The sequence below is a fragment of the Rhamphochromis longiceps genome, linkage group LG6 (genome assembly GCF_057381845.1).
Source record: "Rhamphochromis longiceps isolate RC_006_pf linkage group LG6, R_longiceps_female_GT1.1, whole genome shotgun sequence".
Lineage (NCBI taxonomy): Eukaryota > Metazoa > Chordata > Actinopteri > Cichliformes > Cichlidae > Rhamphochromis > Rhamphochromis longiceps.
The window spans coordinates 7,063,159-7,083,642 of NC_140562.1; the positions used below are offsets into that span (position 1 = coordinate 7,063,159).

The 20,484-nt window shown below is 39.0% G+C and overlaps 1 protein-coding gene across 1 annotated transcript; it reads right to left on the reverse strand.

Annotated features, from left to right (window-relative positions):
* Window positions 1-14,369: 14,369 nt before the first annotated feature.
* LOC146667403 (histone H3) lies at window positions 14,370-15,769 on the reverse strand. The gene has a single exon (XM_085409075.1). The coding sequence runs from the start codon at window positions 15,748-15,750 to the stop codon at window positions 15,340-15,342; it is 411 nt and encodes a 136-aa protein (XP_085265201.1). The 5' UTR covers window positions 15,751-15,769; the 3' UTR covers window positions 14,370-15,339.
* Window positions 15,770-20,484: the final 4,715 nt, after the last annotated feature.

Sequence of the window (20,484 nt, forward strand, 5' to 3'; positions counted from 1 at the left end):
GGAGATGTCCTTACTGAATCATCAGAGCTGAACAGGTGATGGAGAAACAGGTTTACCTTTTAGGTGACATGAATGAGTTGAAGGGAAGTTATGAACTGTTTCTGAGAGACAAATAACACCAGGATCCTTTTTCCGATCGGGTTTCTGGTACGGATCGGGTAGCGACACCCGACACAGGTATCGAAGCTTTGACACACAGGACACATCACTAACCGACTGTAATTTAACTTTCTCAAATATCTAGGAGTTTGTAGCGGCGTTGTATAGTGAGGAAATCCGTGTGCCTGCTGAACTTGCAGCGGGACTTCCAAGCTGTGCGTGTAATTTAACACTTTTAGTTTAAGGCTGTTTTTGCATCAGCAGAAATTGTTGTGAATGTGTCTCAAGGGATTCACACATACACACAACACAAGTGGAGATCAAACAATCACCGGTGTCACGTCTGCACAGCTGTTCTATATGTGAGCTGTGGGGCGTAGCCGGGCGTGCCGGGGTGTCTTAAAGAAATATCCACACGCCACATATGGAATATGTAACGGTGTGGAGAAATAGTCTCTCACTAAGAGAACTAAGAGAACCAAAGTTACTCCGTAACCGTACGATTAGTTCCTCAAAGTTTGGTCTCCCTTGCTTTTTTATTTGCCAGATGAATTGTCCCAATTGTTGAGAGGGGCCAGTTGTCTTTAGTGTGCCTCCAGGTAAATTGGAAGTCAGCACAAAGGATGGGAGTTCACTTTTGTCTCTTATTTTTTGAAATCTGTGGGGGGTTTTCACTCAGGTGGGGGGGGGGGGGGGGGGGGGGGGGGGGTCTTTCTCTCCTCCTTTTCCCATATATGTGTTTTGTTTGTCTCCTTATTTATGAAGAAGGAGTCCTTTTATGATCTACAACGTACTTTTATTATTCAATCTTAGCCAGCCAGAAGAACAAGAGTATCTCACCGCTTCTTAGCTCGCATGCCCATGTTAACAGATAGGGCCACCTTGTGGTATGGCATGAAACTACATTAATTTACAGCAACAGCTGCTGATCATTACAATATGTATCTGTAAATGTACGTAATGATTTGAAATGTATGGGATTCTGTTTGTTTTTCACTTTGTGCTGTTAATGAATAAAAACTGTTGAATCATAAAGGGGTTTGGATAATTAGCACATTCCCTAGAACTGTTTCAGCTGCTCGACAGGCTTAATTCAGTGCAATGTACAACAAAATGAAAAGAAGTGTTTTTAATGTTGATAATCACAGGTTCCCATCTGTTTTGCACCAGTTTTTAATCCTTCTCAGAGTTCGTGTCATCAGAATTGTCAAGGCTAGAAACTGTTTTCAGTAAGTTCAAACGTAAGTATTTAAATAAGAGACTGTCTGAAAAGGTAGCATTCATTAAATTAGCGCAGGCTTCTTCTGACCTATCGCAACAGTCCACTTCACTGTACACTGAAACGGACAGAGCGGCTGCTCTCGCACTGCTGGTTGAGTCATTGGAGCCTCAGGCAGAAGTCATCTTTATGGCAGTAATCTTTTGAAGAAGCCTGTATATAATTACACTTTATTTAAAGTAAACAAGTTTACATATAAAATGCACATACACATACAATTACATATACAAAACCATGAGCACATACAAAAAGGAGAAACAAGGAGGAAAATCTAGCATCTGAGTCCACACAACGTTCACAAGACTTACAGTTTTAATTCGTTCCAGGGGAAAACTTTCCCAAGTTTCAGGTCCATTGTTCGTCTTCTCCGCAGGTCTGTAATGATATGTTTACTCAGCACATCACTACTTATCATCTTTTGTTCAAGTACTCCTTTGGCACGGGTTTTCCAAATATGTGTGTTTATTACACACATTACTAACCAAAAGAGTCTCCTTTTGTCGTCACACATTTTTTCTTTAAACAAACCATATTTAACTGCTTTAATATTAACATCCACATCATAGCCAATCTCTGTCATCTTCTGTCTTATCTCAGTTGTCCTATAACAATCCAATAGAAGATGTTCTAGGGTCTCATCTTTATCACAGTCTGTCATAGGACATTTCATGGTGGTAACAAAGCAACTCCATTGTACCACCGCTCTCACAGGGAGGCGCCCGAGCGAGATGAGCCATACCACGTCTCTCATGCTTTCAGATAATAATTTGTCTTGTATATTTTTAACTATTGAAAGGTTTTCATCTTCATTTGCATACTTATATTGAATTACACCTTCATTTTTGGTTTCATTAATTTTTTTATAGATATTTTTTGTATTATCTTGGAGAATATTTAATTTATAATTACCATCTCCTTCCTTTAATACTAAATATTTGTTACCCACGTGGTACATTGAGCTTTCTGCAGTGAAGTTCTTGACAAAAATAAGTTGCAAACACATTCAGAATTTGAGTGTGCTGCATGTCATGAATAGTTGCTGCTTTGGATGCAGGTCACGTGGAAGCCAGACGAGGGAGATGTTACGCAGAGAATAAAGCGGCGACAGTAACCTGAGAATACGGTGTCATGTCTGCCTCAACACTACGGTCAGTATATGGCCCACTTAAAAAAAAAAAAAATAATAATAAAAAAAACCAAGAAAAACAAACCAAGAAAAAACCCCACCTACCGCAACTACTGCAGAGCTGTATCACACATCAAAAGCTTTTCCAATACGGGCTCCAAGTCAGATTGACCATTTATATGAAAAGAAGTTTGATAGAACTTGACTAAACAAACAAAAGAGATAGGATCAGCTCTACAGAAGAGATGGGTGGCCCTGAAAAGGACCTTTGTTGCCATTGTTGTTGTCGTCAGTGCAGTAAGCTTAACCACCAAAGCCGTACAGAGTGCGGCCCTGTCGCTTGAGAGCGTACACCACATCCATGGCGGTGACGGTCTTTCTCTTGGCGTGCTCGGTGTAGGTGACGGCGTCGCGGATGACGTTCTCCAGAAACACCTTCAACACGCCACGGGTCTCCTCGTAGATCAGACCAGAAATACGCTTCACACCACCACGGCGAGCCAGGCGGCGGATAGCTGGCTTAGTGATGCCCTGGATGTTATCACGAAGCACCTTACGGTGACGCTTTGCGCCTCCTTTGCCGAGTCCTTTACCTCCCTTTTTTTTTTTTTTTTTTAAAATCACTTTATTTAAATATCAATATTCACAATTACAAATACACATAATACAAGCGCCATGCACAAAATTATTCACATCTTATTTTACATATTACAATAATAAAAGCTCCCACGGCAAATCATTTCCTAATTTCATATCTCTCGTTTTTCTTCTTCTCAGCTCAGTGACAATGTTTTTACATACGGTGAAACTACTTATCATCTTTTGTTCTATAACACATTTAGCTCTTGTTTTCCATATGTGGACATTTATAATACACATCACCAACCAAAACAATCTTCTTTTATTTTCACTCATCTTTTCTTTAAACAAACCATATCTTACTGATTTTATATTATTTTCAATATTAAAACCTAGTTTTTCCATCCTCCTTCTTATTTCAACCGTCCTGTAACACGATATCAATAGATGATCAAGAGTTTCGTCTTCATCACAATTCTCCATAGGGCATTTCTTAGTGGTAACGAAGCAACTCCACAGAACCACAGCTCTTACTGGGAGACGTCCGACAGAGATAAGCCACACTGTATCTCTCATGTTCTCGGATATTACTTTGTCATATATGTTTTTAACTATTTTCTGATTTTCTTCTTTTTCCACAGCCTTATATTGTATCATACCTTCATTTTTTTTTAGATTGATTTTATTATATATCTGTTTTGAATTTAATTGTAAAAGATTTAAATCATCCAATTTCCACTGATCCACAAGATCCCCAAACACAAGTTTAAAGTATGGCACTCCCGTTCAGGCTCTCCCTTTCATTTTTTTCCACAAAGATTCCTTCCCTTGGATCCAGTGGGTGCTTCGCTCAAATGCGCTATATACATTTTTTAGAAAAGGAATCATCAAATTAACACTAAGATCTGGCGCTCCTAATCCTCCATTTTCTTTTCCTTTATACATTAATTTCCTCTGTGTTACTTCGCGGTTTGTCCCCCAAATCAATTTGGTACACAATTTACTTAATTTAATAACAGTTTTGTGAGGAGGGGGAAAGACAGTAGCCAGAAACAACATCTTTGAGACTACATGTGTTTTCACGATATTCACACGCGCTTTATAGTTTGTATTTTTATTGTCCCATTTAGCTACTTCGTTTTCTATTTCACTCTCTTTCTTTTTCCAATTCAAAAGACATGGATCATTTTTAGTAATCCGAATACCTAAAATCTTCATCTTCTTGTTAGTTTTTAAATCAATTACAGGTTCTTTTAAGTTTTGTCCAAACCAAACTCCTTCGGTCTTTTCCTGGTTTAGCTTAGCACCAGAAGCTTGTTCGTATTTTGTTAGCAAATCCTTAAGTATTGATAGCTCCTTTTGATCTTTAATAATTACAGAGACATCATCCGCATAAGCAAGGGCTGTCACCTTGTAGGTGTCATTTAGGATGTATCCAGTAAAACGGCTATCACTATTGATTGTTTTAAGTAACGGATTTATTGCTAGAACATATAAGGCTGCGCTTAAAGGACATCCTTGTTTCACTCCACATTCGACATGGAAGGGTTCGGTCAGTCTTCCGTTTACTTTAATCTGGACAAGGGATTTTTTATATAATACTTTAATCATGGAGATGAAGGTTTCAGGCATATTATATGCTTTCATTACTTCCCACAAATAAGAGTGGGAGATGTAATCAAAAGCTTTCCTTTGGTCAAGACTTAAAATAAAAAATTCTGTGTCTTTTCTACTGTAAATTATTTCACGCAGAGTACATAAATTATCCCACATCAGACGACCTCTTATTGCACATGTTTGCTCTTTTTCTATAATTTTATCTAATACCTCTTCAAACCTATTCATAATTATTTTAGCAAATATTTTATAATCAACATTCATTATTGTCAATTGTCTATAATTATTTATATTATCTCTTTCCCCTTTCTTATATAGCAAACACATTAATCCATTATAAAAGGAGTCACCCAAAGTTCCCTCATGCATGCCTTCATTAAAGACAGTGGCTAAAAATTTGGATATTTCATTCACAACTATTTTATAAAATTCGGACGGAAGCCCATCTAAACCAGGGGTTTTGTTTATGTTTAACTGACTGATCGCACATTCTACCTCCTCTTTAGTAATATTTCCTAAAAGTGAGGTATATTGGATGGAGTCCAGAGGTTCTATTTTACTTAACAAATATTTTACTGCACTTGTTTTTGTAGATAACGGAGAGAACATATGGGCACATAGCCTTCTGATAACTCGCCTTTTATCTACTTCTTTTACGAAGGAGTTTCCTCCCTCATCTCTTATAGAAGAAATGAACTCATTATTACGTTTCTTTTGGTTAGCACCAATCATATAATCTTTATTACCATTTATATCACCTCCCATTGATTTTTGTATGTTAAATAATATTTCATTATTTACTTTTTCAATACTAACTCTAAGTTCTTCAGTCTGGTTCTCTTCATCCTCTTTTCTAAATTTTTTATTCTTCAACAATATGTATTGATTTACTTGTTCGTTATACTTTATATTTTTTGCATAATTTATTTCTCTACATTTAAATTTAAAAAAATTTCGCATCCATTCTTTCAGTATCTCCCACAATTGTATATCAGATGTTGTGAGTTTTTTAAGTTGCAAAACTTTCACAATTTCTGCCTTTAATTCCAAAACTAGTGCCCCGTCACTTAGACAGCTCGTATTTAATTTCCAATAAGTGGAAGGGGGGTCAGTGCCACACAAAATCGTAGCTCTGACTACCTTATGATCAGAGAAATCAGTTACGAAATCATTATATCTTAAAGCTACAATCTCGGAAGATATATAAATCCTATCTATTCTAGTTTTAGAGGATGAGTCAAACCTTGTAAAATGAATTGTCTGAGGGTTTAAGATCCTATATAAATCCCTAAGAGATGCGTCATTACATATTTGTGTAAGTAATTTGCCTTCCCTGGACTCTTTGAAAATCGTACTAGCAATCCTATCATTCTCTTCCGTAACCATATTAAAATCCCCACATAGAACAGTATTAAACCCACATTCCAACAAATGTCTCATTTTCTTTAGCAATTGCATTTTCTTTGTTCTTTCTGGTGCGGTATACACATTAATTAACCGAAATTTTTGACCCCCATAATGGCAATCAACAAGTAACAGCCGTCCTGGTATTATATCTCTTTTCTTTATGATGTTCACATGAGTGTTTTTGAAGAAAAAGCCCACCCCGTCTGCACTATCTTCCCCTATTGAGACTACTGAGTGGCTTGGACCCCATAATTTAATCAGTTCTTCAACATCTTCCTTGGTTTTCAATCTTAATTCTTGTAGGCATAATATGTCATAGTCCAGTTTTTGCAGAAAAAGCACTTTCTTCTTCCTTAGTCTTTCTGATTGTAACCCTCTAACATTCCATGTTATTATTTTAAGAATGCTCATATTTATGTAGTAGGAGGGTTATTCAGTAGAGGGAGGGAACATTGTAAATTCAACAGTACCTTGCGGAGGGCTGGATCGATCGTCTTTTCTTTTATCTCTGCCATAAGACGCCATCGAGACACTTCTTTTCCTTCCTCCTGTCGTTGTTTCATTGACCAATTCCTCCATCGCAGGATGCTGTTTGTTAAGAAAGATCCCTATTTGTGGATCCACATCATCTTGTCCTGCAGGATCATCTGTAGGAGAAATCTCCACAGGAGTCGAAATGGGTGATTCTTCACTATCACTTGCACTTAGATAGCTTTCAGATGAATTTTCTTCCTCGCTTTCTCTTCGCTCGTCATCGCTCTCACATTCCACATCAGAGGTTTGTGAGAAGGATTGGTCTCCCGGTTCCTCTCCACCTCCAACTGCCATTTCTTCGGGTTGTCTTGGAAGTGTCAAATCCTCTTTTATGTTGTTATTGTGTGTCTGCGGCTCCGTTACTCCCGGAAGATTTGTTGTGTTACGACTGCCTGGTTCTTGTCCTGAGGCAGCATCTGAGACAGCCAATGGATTTATCGAGGACACATTTCCATGTGCGGGCCTTTCCTGTAGCGGGGCTGGATTTGAAACCACTGACAGCGCTGAGATGGTTGGAAGGTTCGTGCGAAAAGCACCCGTGGAGGGCTGCTGGGAAGCTTTAGTTATATTAGCAAAGGATTTGGGACATTTAAAGAAGGTGTGTCCCTTCAGTCCGCATAGAGAACACTCGCTGTCATTTTGGCATTCTTTAGCTTTATGACCCAACTCCCCGCATTTCCAGCACTTAAAGGTAGGACAGTCTCTTACTTGGTGGTCTAAAGCTTGGCAGACGAAACATCTGTTTGCCTGTCCAGGATATATGACACGCCCATTAAAAGGGCCCAAAGAGATGGAGTTAGGGATGGAAACCATATGACCTGCTCCATCTCTCCGCATTCGTACTTTGAATTTTCTTACTCCGTACCATAAGCCGAATTTGTCAACCGGCTTCACAGGAGGTTGCAAGACTTCACAGTACCTTTGTAGATAGAGCTCAATGTCTTGGTCTGGAACTCTCCCTGTCCAAAATTTCACCACAATTGTTGTGACTTCTAGCTGGACTGGAGATTCTACAGACCATTCCTTCCACTTCGGGTGATTTAAGTTGGTATGATGAATTTCCAAGAACCGTCGTAAGGGGGCTTCTTGAAGGAAGCACAGCTCAAACTCTCTTCTATTGGGTAACGAAATGAAAGAATAGATGTCCTGAGGGTTTACCCAAGAAGATTGGAAAAGGAGTTCCTCCGCCACATAATCGCGGGAGGGTGGGTCGTTACTTCCACCATATTTCAACCTTACCCATAGGTTGCCAAATTTAGAGGCATAGGGCAAAGGCACATAAGGGGGCATGTTCAAGAACACAAGGGCTACAAGCAGAAGGGAAGGGATAAACTCAGGCGACAAAACCTCCCTTTCTTTTTTTTTTTTTTTTTTTTTTTTTTTATTTAAAAATCACTTTATTTAAATATCAATATTCACAATTACAAATACACATAATACAAGCACCATGCACAAAATTATTCACATCTTATTTTACATATTACAATAATAAAAGCTCCCACGGCAAATCATTTCCTAATTTCATATCTCTCGTTTTTCTTCTTCTCAGCTCAGTGACAATGTTTTTACATACGGTGAAACTACTTATCATTTTTTGTTCTATAACACATTTAGCTCTTGTTTTCCATATGTGGACATTTATAATACACATCACCAACCAAAACAATCTTCTTTTATTTTCACTCATCTTTTCTTTAAACAAACCATATCTTACTGATTTTATATTATTTTCAATATTAAAACCTAGTTTTTCCATCCTCCTTCTTATTTCAACCGTCCTGTAACACGATATCAATAGATGATCAAGAGTTTCGTCTTCATCACAATTCTCCATAGGGCATTTCTTAGTGGTAACGAAGCAACTCCACAGAACCACAGCTCTTACTGGGAGACGTCCGACAGAGATAAGCCACACTGTATCTCTCATGTTCTCGGATATTACTTTGTCATATATGTTTTTAACTATTTTCTGATTTTCTTCTTTTTCCACAGCCCTATATTGTATCATACCTTCATTTTTTTTTAGATTGATTTTATTATATATCTGTTTTGAATTTAATTGTAAAAGATTTAAATCATCCAATTTCCACTGATCCACAAGATCCCCAAACACGAGTTTAAAGTATGGTACTCCCGTTCGGGCTCTCCCTTTCATTTTTTTCCACAAAGATTCCTTCCCTTGGATCCAGTGGGTGCTTCGCTCAAATGCGCTATATACATTTTTTAGAAAAGGAATCATCAAATTAACACTAAGATCTGGCGCTCCTAATCCTCCATTTTCTTTTCCTTTATACATTAATTTCCTCTGTGTTACTTCGCGGTTTGTCCCCCAAATCAATTTAGTACACAATTTACTTAATTTAATAACAGTTTTGTGAGGAGGGGGAAAGACAGTAGCCAGAAACAACATCTTTGAGACTACGTGTGTTTTCACGATATTCACACGCGCTTTATAGTTTGTATTTTTATTGTCCCATTTAGCTACTTCGTTTTCTATTTCACTCTCTTTCTTTTTCCAATTCAAAAGACATGGATCATTTTTAGTAATCCAAATACCTAAAATCTTCATCTCCTTGTTAGTTTTTAAATCAATTACAGGTTCTTTTAAGTTTTGTCCAAACCAAACTCCTTCGGTCTTTTCCTGGTTTAGCTTAGCACCAGAAGCTTGTTCGTATTTTGTTAGCAAATCCTTAAGTATTGATAGCTCCTTTTGATCTTTAATAATTACAGAGACATCATCCGCATAAGCAAGGGCTATCACCTTGTAGGTGTCATTTAGGATGTATCCAGTAAAACGGCTATCACTATTGATTGTTTTAAGTAACGGATTTATTGCTAGAACATATAAGGCTGCGCTTAAAGGACATCCTTGTTTCACTCCACATTCGACATGGAAGGGTTCGGTCAGTCTTCCGTTTACTTTAATCTGGACAAGGGATTTTTTATATAATACTTTAATCATGGAGATGAAGGTTTCAGGCATATTATATGCTTTCATTACTTCCCACAAATAAGAGTGGGAGATGTAATCAAAAGCTTTCCTTTGGTCAAGACTTAAAATAAAAAATTCTGTGTCTTTTCTACTGTAAATTATTTCACGCAGAGTACATAAATTATCCCACATCAGACGACCTCTTATTGCACATGTTTGCTCTTTTTCTATAATTTTATCTAATACCTCTTCCAACCTATTCATAATTATTTTAGCAAATATTTTATAATCAACATTCATTATTGTCAATTGTCTATAATTATTTATATTATCTCTTTCCCCTTTCTTATATAGCAAACACATTAATCCATTATAAAAGGAGTCACCCAAAGTTCCCTCATGCATGCCTTCATTAAAGACAGTGGCTAAAAATTTGGATATTTCATTCACAACTATTTTATAAAATTCGGACGGAAGCCCATCTAAACCAGGGGTTTTGTTTATGTTTAACTGACTGATCGCACATTCTACCTCCTCTTTAGTAATATTTCCTAAAAGTGAGGTATATTGGATGGAGTCCAGAGGTTCTATTTTACTTAACAAATATTTTACTGCACTTGTTTTTGTAGATAACGGAGAGAACATATGGGCACATAGCCTTCTGATAACTCGCCTTTTATCTACTTCTTTTACGAAGGAGTTTCCTCCCTCATCTCTTATAGAAGAAATGAACTCATTATTACGTTTCTTTTGGTTAGCACCAATCATATAATCTTTGTTACCATTTATATCACCTCCCATTGATTTTTGTATGTTAAATAATATTTCATTATTTACTTTTTCAATACTAACTCTAAGTTCTTCAGTCTGGTTCTCTTCATCCTCTTTTCTAAATTTTTTATTCTTCAACAATATGTATTGATTTACTTGTTCGTTATACTTTATATTTTTTGCATAATTTATTTCTCTACATTTAAATTTAAAAAAATTTCGCATCCGTTCTTTCAGTATCTCCCACAATTGTATATCAGATGTTGTGAGTTTTTTAAGTTGCAAAACTTTCACAATTTCTGCCTTTAATTCCAAAACTAGTGCCCCGTCACTTAGACAGCTCGTATTTAGTTTCCAGTAAGTGGAAGGGGGGTCAGTGCCACACAAAATCGTAGCTCTGACTACCTTATGATCAGAGAAATCAGTTACGAAATCATTATATCTTAAAGCTACAATCTCGGAAGATATATAAATCCTATCTATTCTAGTTTTAGAGGATGAGTCGAACCTTGTAAAATGAATTGTCTGAGGGTTTAAGATCCTATATAAATCCCTAAGAGATGCGTCGTTACATATTTGTGTAAGTAATTTGCCTTCCCTGGACTCTTTGAAAATCGTACTAGCAATCCTATCATTCTCTTCCGTAACCATATTAAAATCCCCACATAGAACAGTATTAAACCCACATTCCAACAAATGTCTCATTTTCTTTAGCAATTGCATTTTCTTTGTTCTTTCTGGTGCGGTATACACATTAATTAACCGAAATTTTTGACCACCATAATGGCAATCAACAAGTAACAGCCGTCCTGGTATTATATCTCTTTTCTTTATGATGTTCACATGAGTGTTTTTGAAGAAAAAGGCCACCCCGTCTGCACTATCTTCCCCTATTGAGACTACTGAGTGGCTTGGACCCCATAATTTAATCAGTTCTTCAACATCTTCCTTGGTTTTCAATCTTAATTCTTGTAGGCATAATATGTCATAGTCCAGTTTTTGCAGAAAAAGCACTTTCTTCTTCCTTAGTCTTTCTGATTGTAACCCTCTAACATTCCATGTTATTATTTTAAGAATGCTCATATTTATATAGTAGGAGGGTTATTCAGTAGAGGGAGAGAACATTGTAAATTCAACAGTACCTTGCGGAGGGCTGGATCGATCGTCTTTTCTTTTATCTCTGCCATAAGACGCCATCGAGACACTTCTTTTCCTTCCTCCTGTCGTTGTTTCATTGACCAATTCCTCCATCGCAGGATGCTGTTTGTTAAGAAAGATCCCTATTTGTGGATCCACATCATCTTGTCCTGCAGGATCATCTGTAGGAGAAATCTCCACAGGAGTCGAAATGGGTGATTCTTCACTATCACTTGCACTTAGATAGCTTTCAGATGAATTTTCTTCCTCGCTTTCTCTTCGCTCGTCATCGCTCTCACATTCCACATCAGAGGTTTGTGAGAAGGATTGGTCTCCCGGTTCCTCTCCACCTCCAACTGCCATTTCTTCGGGTTGTCTTGGAAGTGTCAAATCCTCTTTTATGTTGTTATTGTGTGTCTGCGGCTCCGTTACTCCCGGAAGATTTGTTGTGTTACGACTGCCTGGTTCTTGTCCTGAGGCAGCATCTGAGACAGCCAATGGATTTATCGAGGACACATTTCCATGTGCGGGCCTTTCCTGTAGCGGGGCTGGATTTGAAACCACTGACAGCGCTGAGATGGTTGGAAGGTTCGTGCGAAAAGCACCCGTGGAGGGCTGCTGGGAAGCTTTAGTTATATTAGCAAAGGATTTGGGACATTTAAAGAAGGTGTGTCCCTTCAGTCCGCATAGAGAACACTCGCTGTCATTTTGGCATTCTTTAGCTTTATGACCCAACTCCCCGCATTTCCAGCACTTAAAGGTAGGACAGTCTCTTACTTGGTGGTCTAAAGCTTGGCAGACAAAACATCTGTTTGCCTGTCCAGGATATATGACACGCCCATTAAAGGGGCCAAAAGAGATGGAGTTAGGGATGGAAACAATATGACCTGCTCCATCTCTCCGCATTCGTACTTTGAATTTTCTTACTCCGTACCATAAGCCGAATTTGTCAACTGGCTTCACAGGAGGTTGCAAGACTTCACAGTACCTTTGTAGATAGAGCTCAATGTCTTGGTCTGGAACTCTCCCTGTCCAAAATTTCACCACAATTGTTGTGACTTCTAGCTGGACTGGAGATTCTACAGACCATTCCTTCCACTTCGGGTGATTTAAGTTGGTATGATGAATTTCCAAGAACCGTCGTAAGGGGGCTTCTTGAAGGAAGCACAGCTCAAACTCTCTTCTATTGGGTAACGAAATGAAAGAATAGATGTCCTGAGGGTTTACCCAAGAAGATTGGAAAAGGAGTTCCTCCGCCACATAATCGCGGGAGGGTGGGTCGTTACTTCCACCATATTTCAACCTTACCCATAGGTTGCCAAATTTAGAGGCATAGGGCAAAGGCACATAAGGGGGCATGTTCAAGAACACAAGGGCTAAAAGCAGAAGGGAAGGGATAAACTCAGGCGACAAAACCTCCCTTTCCTCTTCCACTCATTTTGGCTGTTCAGAAACAAATGTGAGTCGTTGCTTGACGGACTCCTGAATTTACATCTGATTTGAGGACGTAAAAGAAAACAGGAGTGCTTGAAACTACGGCCATCTACTGGCCTTTGGCGGAAACGAGGAACAGCATGACTGTGCCTGGGGTGCAGTAGCTATGGGGCGCCGTTTGTAAAGTGAAACATGCTGAAATTAACGGCAACATTTTTCCACATTTAGCTCAAAAACAAGTAATTTTTTACAACATTTAGTAAAATATTTGTAACTTTTCATATTTAAAACAGAATTTTAAATGTTAAATCTAAATGTTAAATATTCAATCTAAATGTTAAATCTAAATATTATATTTAAATCTAAATGTTAAATCTAAATGTTTAGGCTAACATGCAAATTTATTGCACGGATCCGCGGAAATACCAAAATAAAAGCTTTCCGAAAACCTCCAGTGCAAAAGTGTGCCGGTAGTGGTCAGACACGTTCTCACTCCCAAAGCGTAATAATTTTCTCTAGGTGACAAATTGTCAACATGTTATGCTTTTGGGTACCCAACACGTTCCTAAATTATAGCATCGGAAAAAGGAGAGCTCAATCTACACATGTTCGTTCATTTTCTAAAGATCGATTTGGAAAACACTATTTTACGTCATTTAACTGCTAGTAAAGGTTATGAATAAGGTTATAGTTAGGGATAAGGTTAGGTTTAGGGCTGGAACACATGGCTGGAACGTCTATTATGGCGGGACCGTCATTCCACTGGAATTCAGCCATAACCCGACCATGAGAAAGCACGTCCGGCGATTTAGCTGAAAACATCGGAAGATCCGTTTTGTCGGCCATCCAAAGGTTCAGCAGTAGTGCACTCTTAGCAGCTGCAGTCTCCACTTCACAATCGCTGCAGCACATGTCCAGCAAAATCGCTGGACATGCTCGTAGGCAAGAAGTGAAGCAGCACATGGCGGGGAGAAGTGAGGAGGAGAACAGACACAATGTTGCACCGGAGGTTTTTGGGAAGCTTTTATTTTGGTATTTCCGTTGATCCGTACAATAAATTTGCATATTAGCCTAAACATTTAGGTTTAACATTTAACATTTAGATTAAGATTTAACGTTTAGATTTAAATATAATATTTAGATTTAACACTTAACATTTAGATTTAAATATATTTAGATTTAATAGTTAACATTTAGATTTAATATTTAACATTTGATGAAAAGTTACAAATATTTTACTAAATGTTGTAAAAATTACTCGAAAAAATATGTTTTTGTAAGGTTTTGAGCTAAATGTGGAAAAATGTTGCCGTTAATTTCAGCATGTTTCACTTTACAAACGGCGCCCCATAAGTAGCTGTGTACTGTACACGATATGAGATTGAGTACTACATGTGTCACAGAGACAATCCAACAGTTTATATCCAGTTAATATCTTTATTAAAGGCCAATAACCAGTGGTGCCTCCAACAGAGCCAGAAAAGGGGGGAAGATCATGCCATGAAATATTATTAGTTGTCCCCAGATCAAATAGGTTGTTAATGAGGTTTTACCTTGAAACTCTGAATACCAGAACTTCCATACTTCCAGAATCAATGTAGTTTTAGAAGTGGCTTTAGTACATGCAATAGCATTCACAGATGATCGCAACAGATTATTCAGAATGTCAATACTATATTTTCTGACTTGAAAGCGGCAGCGAGTCATTCTCTGGGGGCGCTATATCTATGATCTCTACTTGACTGGACTGATCTGGACAGCTTCACAGTATAATTTTTCTGTATGTTATCAATGTTAGTGTCAAAGTCTGAAGACAGTTTGTGCAGTGAGATTAGTTTAACAGAGTTCCCAAAAGTCAGCTTCAATGCAACATCAGCGATGTGGCCTAGGTATTGGATCAACGCCAGCGGAACATGACGATGCTGTGTTTCCATGCTCAAAGTTAGTTCAAAGAATTGTGTTAAATTGTTAGTTTTTTATACATCTTTGGGGAGTGAAAAAAAAAATGCACCTGTGAACTGAACATGAACTGTGAAAAATATCTGATCCATGTTAGGCTTATTGTTATGTACATTCATAGTTTATAGCCAATTTAAACAACGGGAGTTTACCAAAGGTACTTTAGAGCAGGGGTGTCAATCTTATTCTACTGTAAGTAATGTAAACTTATGTGTAGCAGGAAAGAATTGGAAGTCCTGCTAAGTACTGGTGCTTAGATCAAGTTACTGAATGCCACCTTCATGCCAAGCATATGGCTTCTATTATATTTAAAAATAATAATAAAACAAGAACAACAAAAAAAAAGCCAAGAACGTTGTACTGTCTTGTATGAGGTTAATGTTATTGTAAGAAAGGAGCGCGCTCTCGGTGTGAGTGTGTTGGCTCTGAAAAGAGCCGTTGTTTGTAGGAGGGCGTGCAGACAGCTTAAGCCCTCTCTCCGCGGATGCGGCGAGCCAGTTGAATGTCTTTGGGCATGATGGTGACCCTCTTGGCGTGGATGGCGCACAGGTTGGTGTCCTCGAAGAGTCCGACCAGGTAAGCCTCGCTGGCCTCCTGCAGAGCCATGACAGCGGAGCTCTGGAAGCGCAAGTCGGTCTTGAAATCCTGAGCGATCTCGCGGACCAGGCGCTGGAAGGGCAGCTTGCGAATGAGCAGCTCGGTGGACTTCTGGTAACGGCGGATCTCGCGCAGAGCCACGGTGCCGGGCCTGTAACGGTGAGGTTTCTTGACGCCTCCGGTGGCCGGGGCGCTCTTACGAGCGGCCTTAGTGGCCAGCTGCTTCCTGGGGGCTTTGCCGCCAGTGGATTTGCGAGCGGTCTGCTTGGTTCTTGCCATTCTTTCTCTCTTTGCCTTTCCTGCGTTTAAAACAGAAAATGTAACAAGCGGAGGAGACTCGCCGCTCTTAAAGTGTGTGACTGGCTGTGACGCGGTGCCGCTGCGGCTCGTGATTGGTGAGGGGCTCCGCGTGATGCTCAGCACCGCTCAGAGGAGCCCCGCCCCGCCTAAGTGTGCGCTGCTCATTGGAGGAAGGTGCTTTGAAAAGGCGCGCTGCCGCGAGCCTGTCTGCGATTGGTGTGTGACGAAGCCGCCCGCGCTCTGCGGAAATATAAGCCAGGCTCGGCGCCGATCGGGCCACATTTCCTTTGAGTGTCGATACTACGAAGAGAAGAACCTGTCAAAATGAGTGGACGCGGAAAGACTGGAGTAATTGGTTATTAGTTATGTAATCATGCCCCCGTATGCCCCATTATCGTTTGCTTCAAACTTCAGCAATTTATGGGTGAGACTCAAGTACATCGGAGACGGGGACCCCCCGACCCGTGATTATGTTGCTGAAGAGCTGATATTGCAAACATCATGGCTGAATGTGCAGGACATATACTCCTTCATTGCTCTCCCCAGTAAACGGGATTTTGAGCTGTGTTTCACCGAAGAGGCGCCCTTACGTCGCTTCTTAGAGATCTCCCTTTCCAACGCATCACATCCGAAATGGAAAGACTGGCAAGTGGAGTCTTCTGTCCAGGTAGAGGTAGTGACTCTTGTTGTTAAGTTCTGGACTGGAAGGATTCCAGACCAAGATATCGAGTTATATCTTAAAAGGTATTGCGAGATTCTTCAACCCCCAGTCAAGCCAGTGGATAAATTCGGATTCTGGTATGGAGTCCGAAAATACAAAGTTCGGATGCGTAGAGACGAAGCTGGACATATAATTTCTATTCCGAATTCCATCTCGTTGGGCCCCTACAATGGCAGGATTATTTATCCGGGCCAATCGGTGAGGTGTTTCATCTGCCAAGGTCCAGACCACCAAGCGAGAGAATGCCCCACTGTCAAATGTTGGAAATGTGGTGAGCTGGGCCACAAGGCTAAAATTTGCCAAAACGAAAGTGAGTGCTCCCTCTGTGGTGCGAAAGGGCACACTTTCTTTAAATGCCCCAAGTCTTTTGTGAATATACTTAAATCTTCCCAACAACCTCGACCTTCTGCTTCCATGGATTTCCCTTCTTTGGTAGACCCTTCCCAAGTCTTGGATCCCCCTGTGAATGACCAGGTGAGAGAGCCCCCTCCCTCTACTCCTCCCCACCTTCCTCCGACAACTACCTCACTGTCACTCCCAGTTTCGCCTGGATTGGACAATCCACAAGTGGATGAACAGGATACCCAGTCTAGCCCTGTTCAAAATGAGTTACCATCTCCACTGTCTCAGTCAAGCGACGAGAGTGATAAAGAGCTAGATGGTAACCTAATCATAGAGACATCGGATGGTGAGAATGAAAGCGATAGTGATGACGAAGAAATTGACAGCGAGCAGACACCTGAGGATGACGGAGATAGCGAGGACCATGGATCCTTCCCTCTCTCAGAGGCGGCATCTCTGGCTCTTGCTTCGCTGCCCGGGGAAACGAAAGTAAAACGGAAGATCATCTTTAGTGGAAGTCACCCGGCCCTCAACGAGCTCGTCAACGAGGATACGAGAGGAAGCAGAAAAAGGAGTGTTTCTGCTTCTAGCTCTGGAAGAGATAAGCGGAAGGATAATAGACCAAGTCCTCCGTGAGTAATATTTCTGAGATGGTCTCTCCTTTAGTCAACCTATGAGTAACATCAAAATAATAACATTTAATGTCAGAGGTCTCCAATCAGATAAAAGCAGGAAAAGGAAGGTTGATTTCTTAAAAAGACTTGATTATGATATTTTGTGCCTTCAAGAGATGAGATTAAAGACACACGTAGATGTATGCGAATTAAATAAAATGTGGAACACTGCCCATTCAATAATATCGATAGGGGAAGACAGCTCTGACGGAGTGGGTATTTTCTTTAAAAAAGATGCGGTGAATATAATCAAAAGAAGAGACATAATACCGGGACGACTCCTCCTTGTTGATTGCTGTTATTACGGGCAAAGGTTGCGTATTATTAATGTTTATAATGCACCCGAACGAACGAAAAAGATACAATTGTTGAAAAAATTGAAGTATTTATTAGAGATTGGTTTTAATATAATTTTGTGTGGAGATTTTAACATTGTTACTGAAGCAACTGACAGAATATCCAAGGTTAAGTTTAGAGAACTGCGGGAAAGCAAATTGTTGGTTAAAGTCTGTAAGGAAGCGGCACTTCGTGATTTATACAGGCACTTGCATCCACATACCGTCCACTACACTAGATTCGATTCGTTAACTAAAACAAGGATTGATAGATTCTACATATCACATAATGTTCAAGGTCTGAAATATGACACTCTTTTAACAGACTTTTCTGATCATATGGTGGTTATGGCAACAGTGTCGTGTTGTCCCCATGAATTTTTGAACTATTGGAAATTGAATACATCCTTGTTAGCAGACGAGTTGCTTGTGTCCGAAGTTAAATCCGAAATTAGGAAAATATTACATCTTAAGATTTTTACTACTTCTTTCTCGGAACTTTGGGAGCTTCTTAAACGACGTATGTGTCAATTTTTTAAATTTAAAGCGAGAGAATTAAACCATGCAAAGAATGTAAAATATAACGAAGATGTGTGTAGATATATATATTTAAGAAATAAGAAGGAGAAGGAAGAGGAGGAGGAAAATCAAATGATGTCTCTCAAAGAGGACATTGATCGAGTCAATAGAGAAGTTTTATTTAATATGTTGCGACGTACTGACTTTCACGGGAACAGTGATTATATGATTTTTAATAATCAAAAGAAAAGTCGGAATGACTTTATTGTCTCAATTAAGGATAAACATGGAAAGTCAGTTTTTAAAGAAGAGGGGAAAAGACAAGTAATTAGAGATTATTGTTCGGAGATGTTTTCATCCATAGCTACAAACAGCGACGCTATTAACAATTTTTTGAGTGAGGTTGAACCATTAGAGTCTGTCATTTATGAAACTTTGATTGGAAAAATTAAAAGAGAGGAAGTGGAGTCAGTAATTAACCAACTTAGTACCGATAAAACACCTGGTCTGGATGGACTCCCCTCTGAATTTTACAAAACTGCGAGTAAAGAACTGTCTGAATTGTTAACTCAGTATTTTAATGAAGGAATAGAAAGAGAAACAATGGGTAAATCGTTTTATGAAGGAGTTATGTGTTTATTATATAAGAAAGGTGATAGAGAAGATATTAACAATTATAGGCAATTGACAATAATGAATGTAGATTATAAGATTTTTGCTAAAATAATTATGTCTAGACTAGAGGATGTATTAGATATTATCATTGAAAAAGAACAAACATGCGCAATTAAGGGACGATTGATGTGGGATAACTTAAGTATGTTAAGAGAAATTATTTATAATGGAAAGGATTCAGAACTCTGCATTTTAGGATTAGATCAAAGGAGGGCTTTTGATTCTGTTTCCCACTCTTATTTATGGAAAGTAATGAAAGCTTATAATTTTCCGGACCAATTTATTTCTATTATTCAATTGATTTATAAAAAGTCCCTAGTGCAAGTTAAGGTAAATGGAAAGCTCTCATCCCCTTTTAGTGCTGAGTGCGGGGTTAAACAAGGATGTCCTTTGAGTGCTGCGTTATATGTCCTTGCAATTAATCCCTTATTGAAAAGGATAAATGATGATAAACGGATCAAGGGATACGTCCTTGATAAATCCCTTAAAATCGCAGCTTTGGCGTATGCAGATGACGTGACGGTGATAATTAGAAACCAAAACGAACTGTCTTCAGTTATGGAGATATTACACCATTACGAACAGGCATCAGGTGCCAAACTGAACCAAGACAAAACTGAAGGGGTGTGGCTTGGACATCCGACCAGACAACCTAAAATGAAGATCTCTCTTTGTAGGGAGATTAAAATTCTGGGTATATGGATTGATAATACTGACTCTAGTTTACTAAATTGGAATAAGAAAGAAAATGAAATTAAAATGGAAATTATGAAATGGGAAAATAAAGATACAAATTATAAAACACGTATTAATATTGTAAAAACACACATGATTTCGAAACTTCTTTTCCTTGCCGCAATTTTTCCTCCTCCGAGAACAACTGTAATGAAAATAAGTAAGATGTGCATTAAATTTATCTGGGGATCCAATCGAGAAGTGACTAAGAGGAAATTTATGTACAAGAGTAGGAAGCACGGGGGTTTGGGAGCCCCAGACTTAGAGATTGTTTTGCGAATTCCTTTTATAAAAATTACTCAAAGCGCAATTTCTCGGGGTGCCCCGTGGGTTCGAGGGAAGGAGCAATTGTGGCAAAAGAAAAGAGGTAGGGCCAGAGCGGGTGTTCCATACCACAGACTTATGTTCGGTGACTTATCAAGTCAATGGGAACAATATAGTTTAAATATTCTCCAAGATAATACGAAAAATATCTATAAAAAAATTAATGAAACCAAAAATGAAGGTGTAATTCAATATAAGTATGCAAATGAAGATGAAAACCTTTCAATAGTTAAAAATATACAAGACAAATTATTATCTGAAAGCATGAGAGACGTGGTATGGCTCATCTCGCTCGGGCGCCTCCCTGTGAGAGCGGTGGTAAAATGGAGTTGTTTTGTTACCACCATGAAATGTCCTATGACAGACTGTGATGAAGATGAGACCCTAG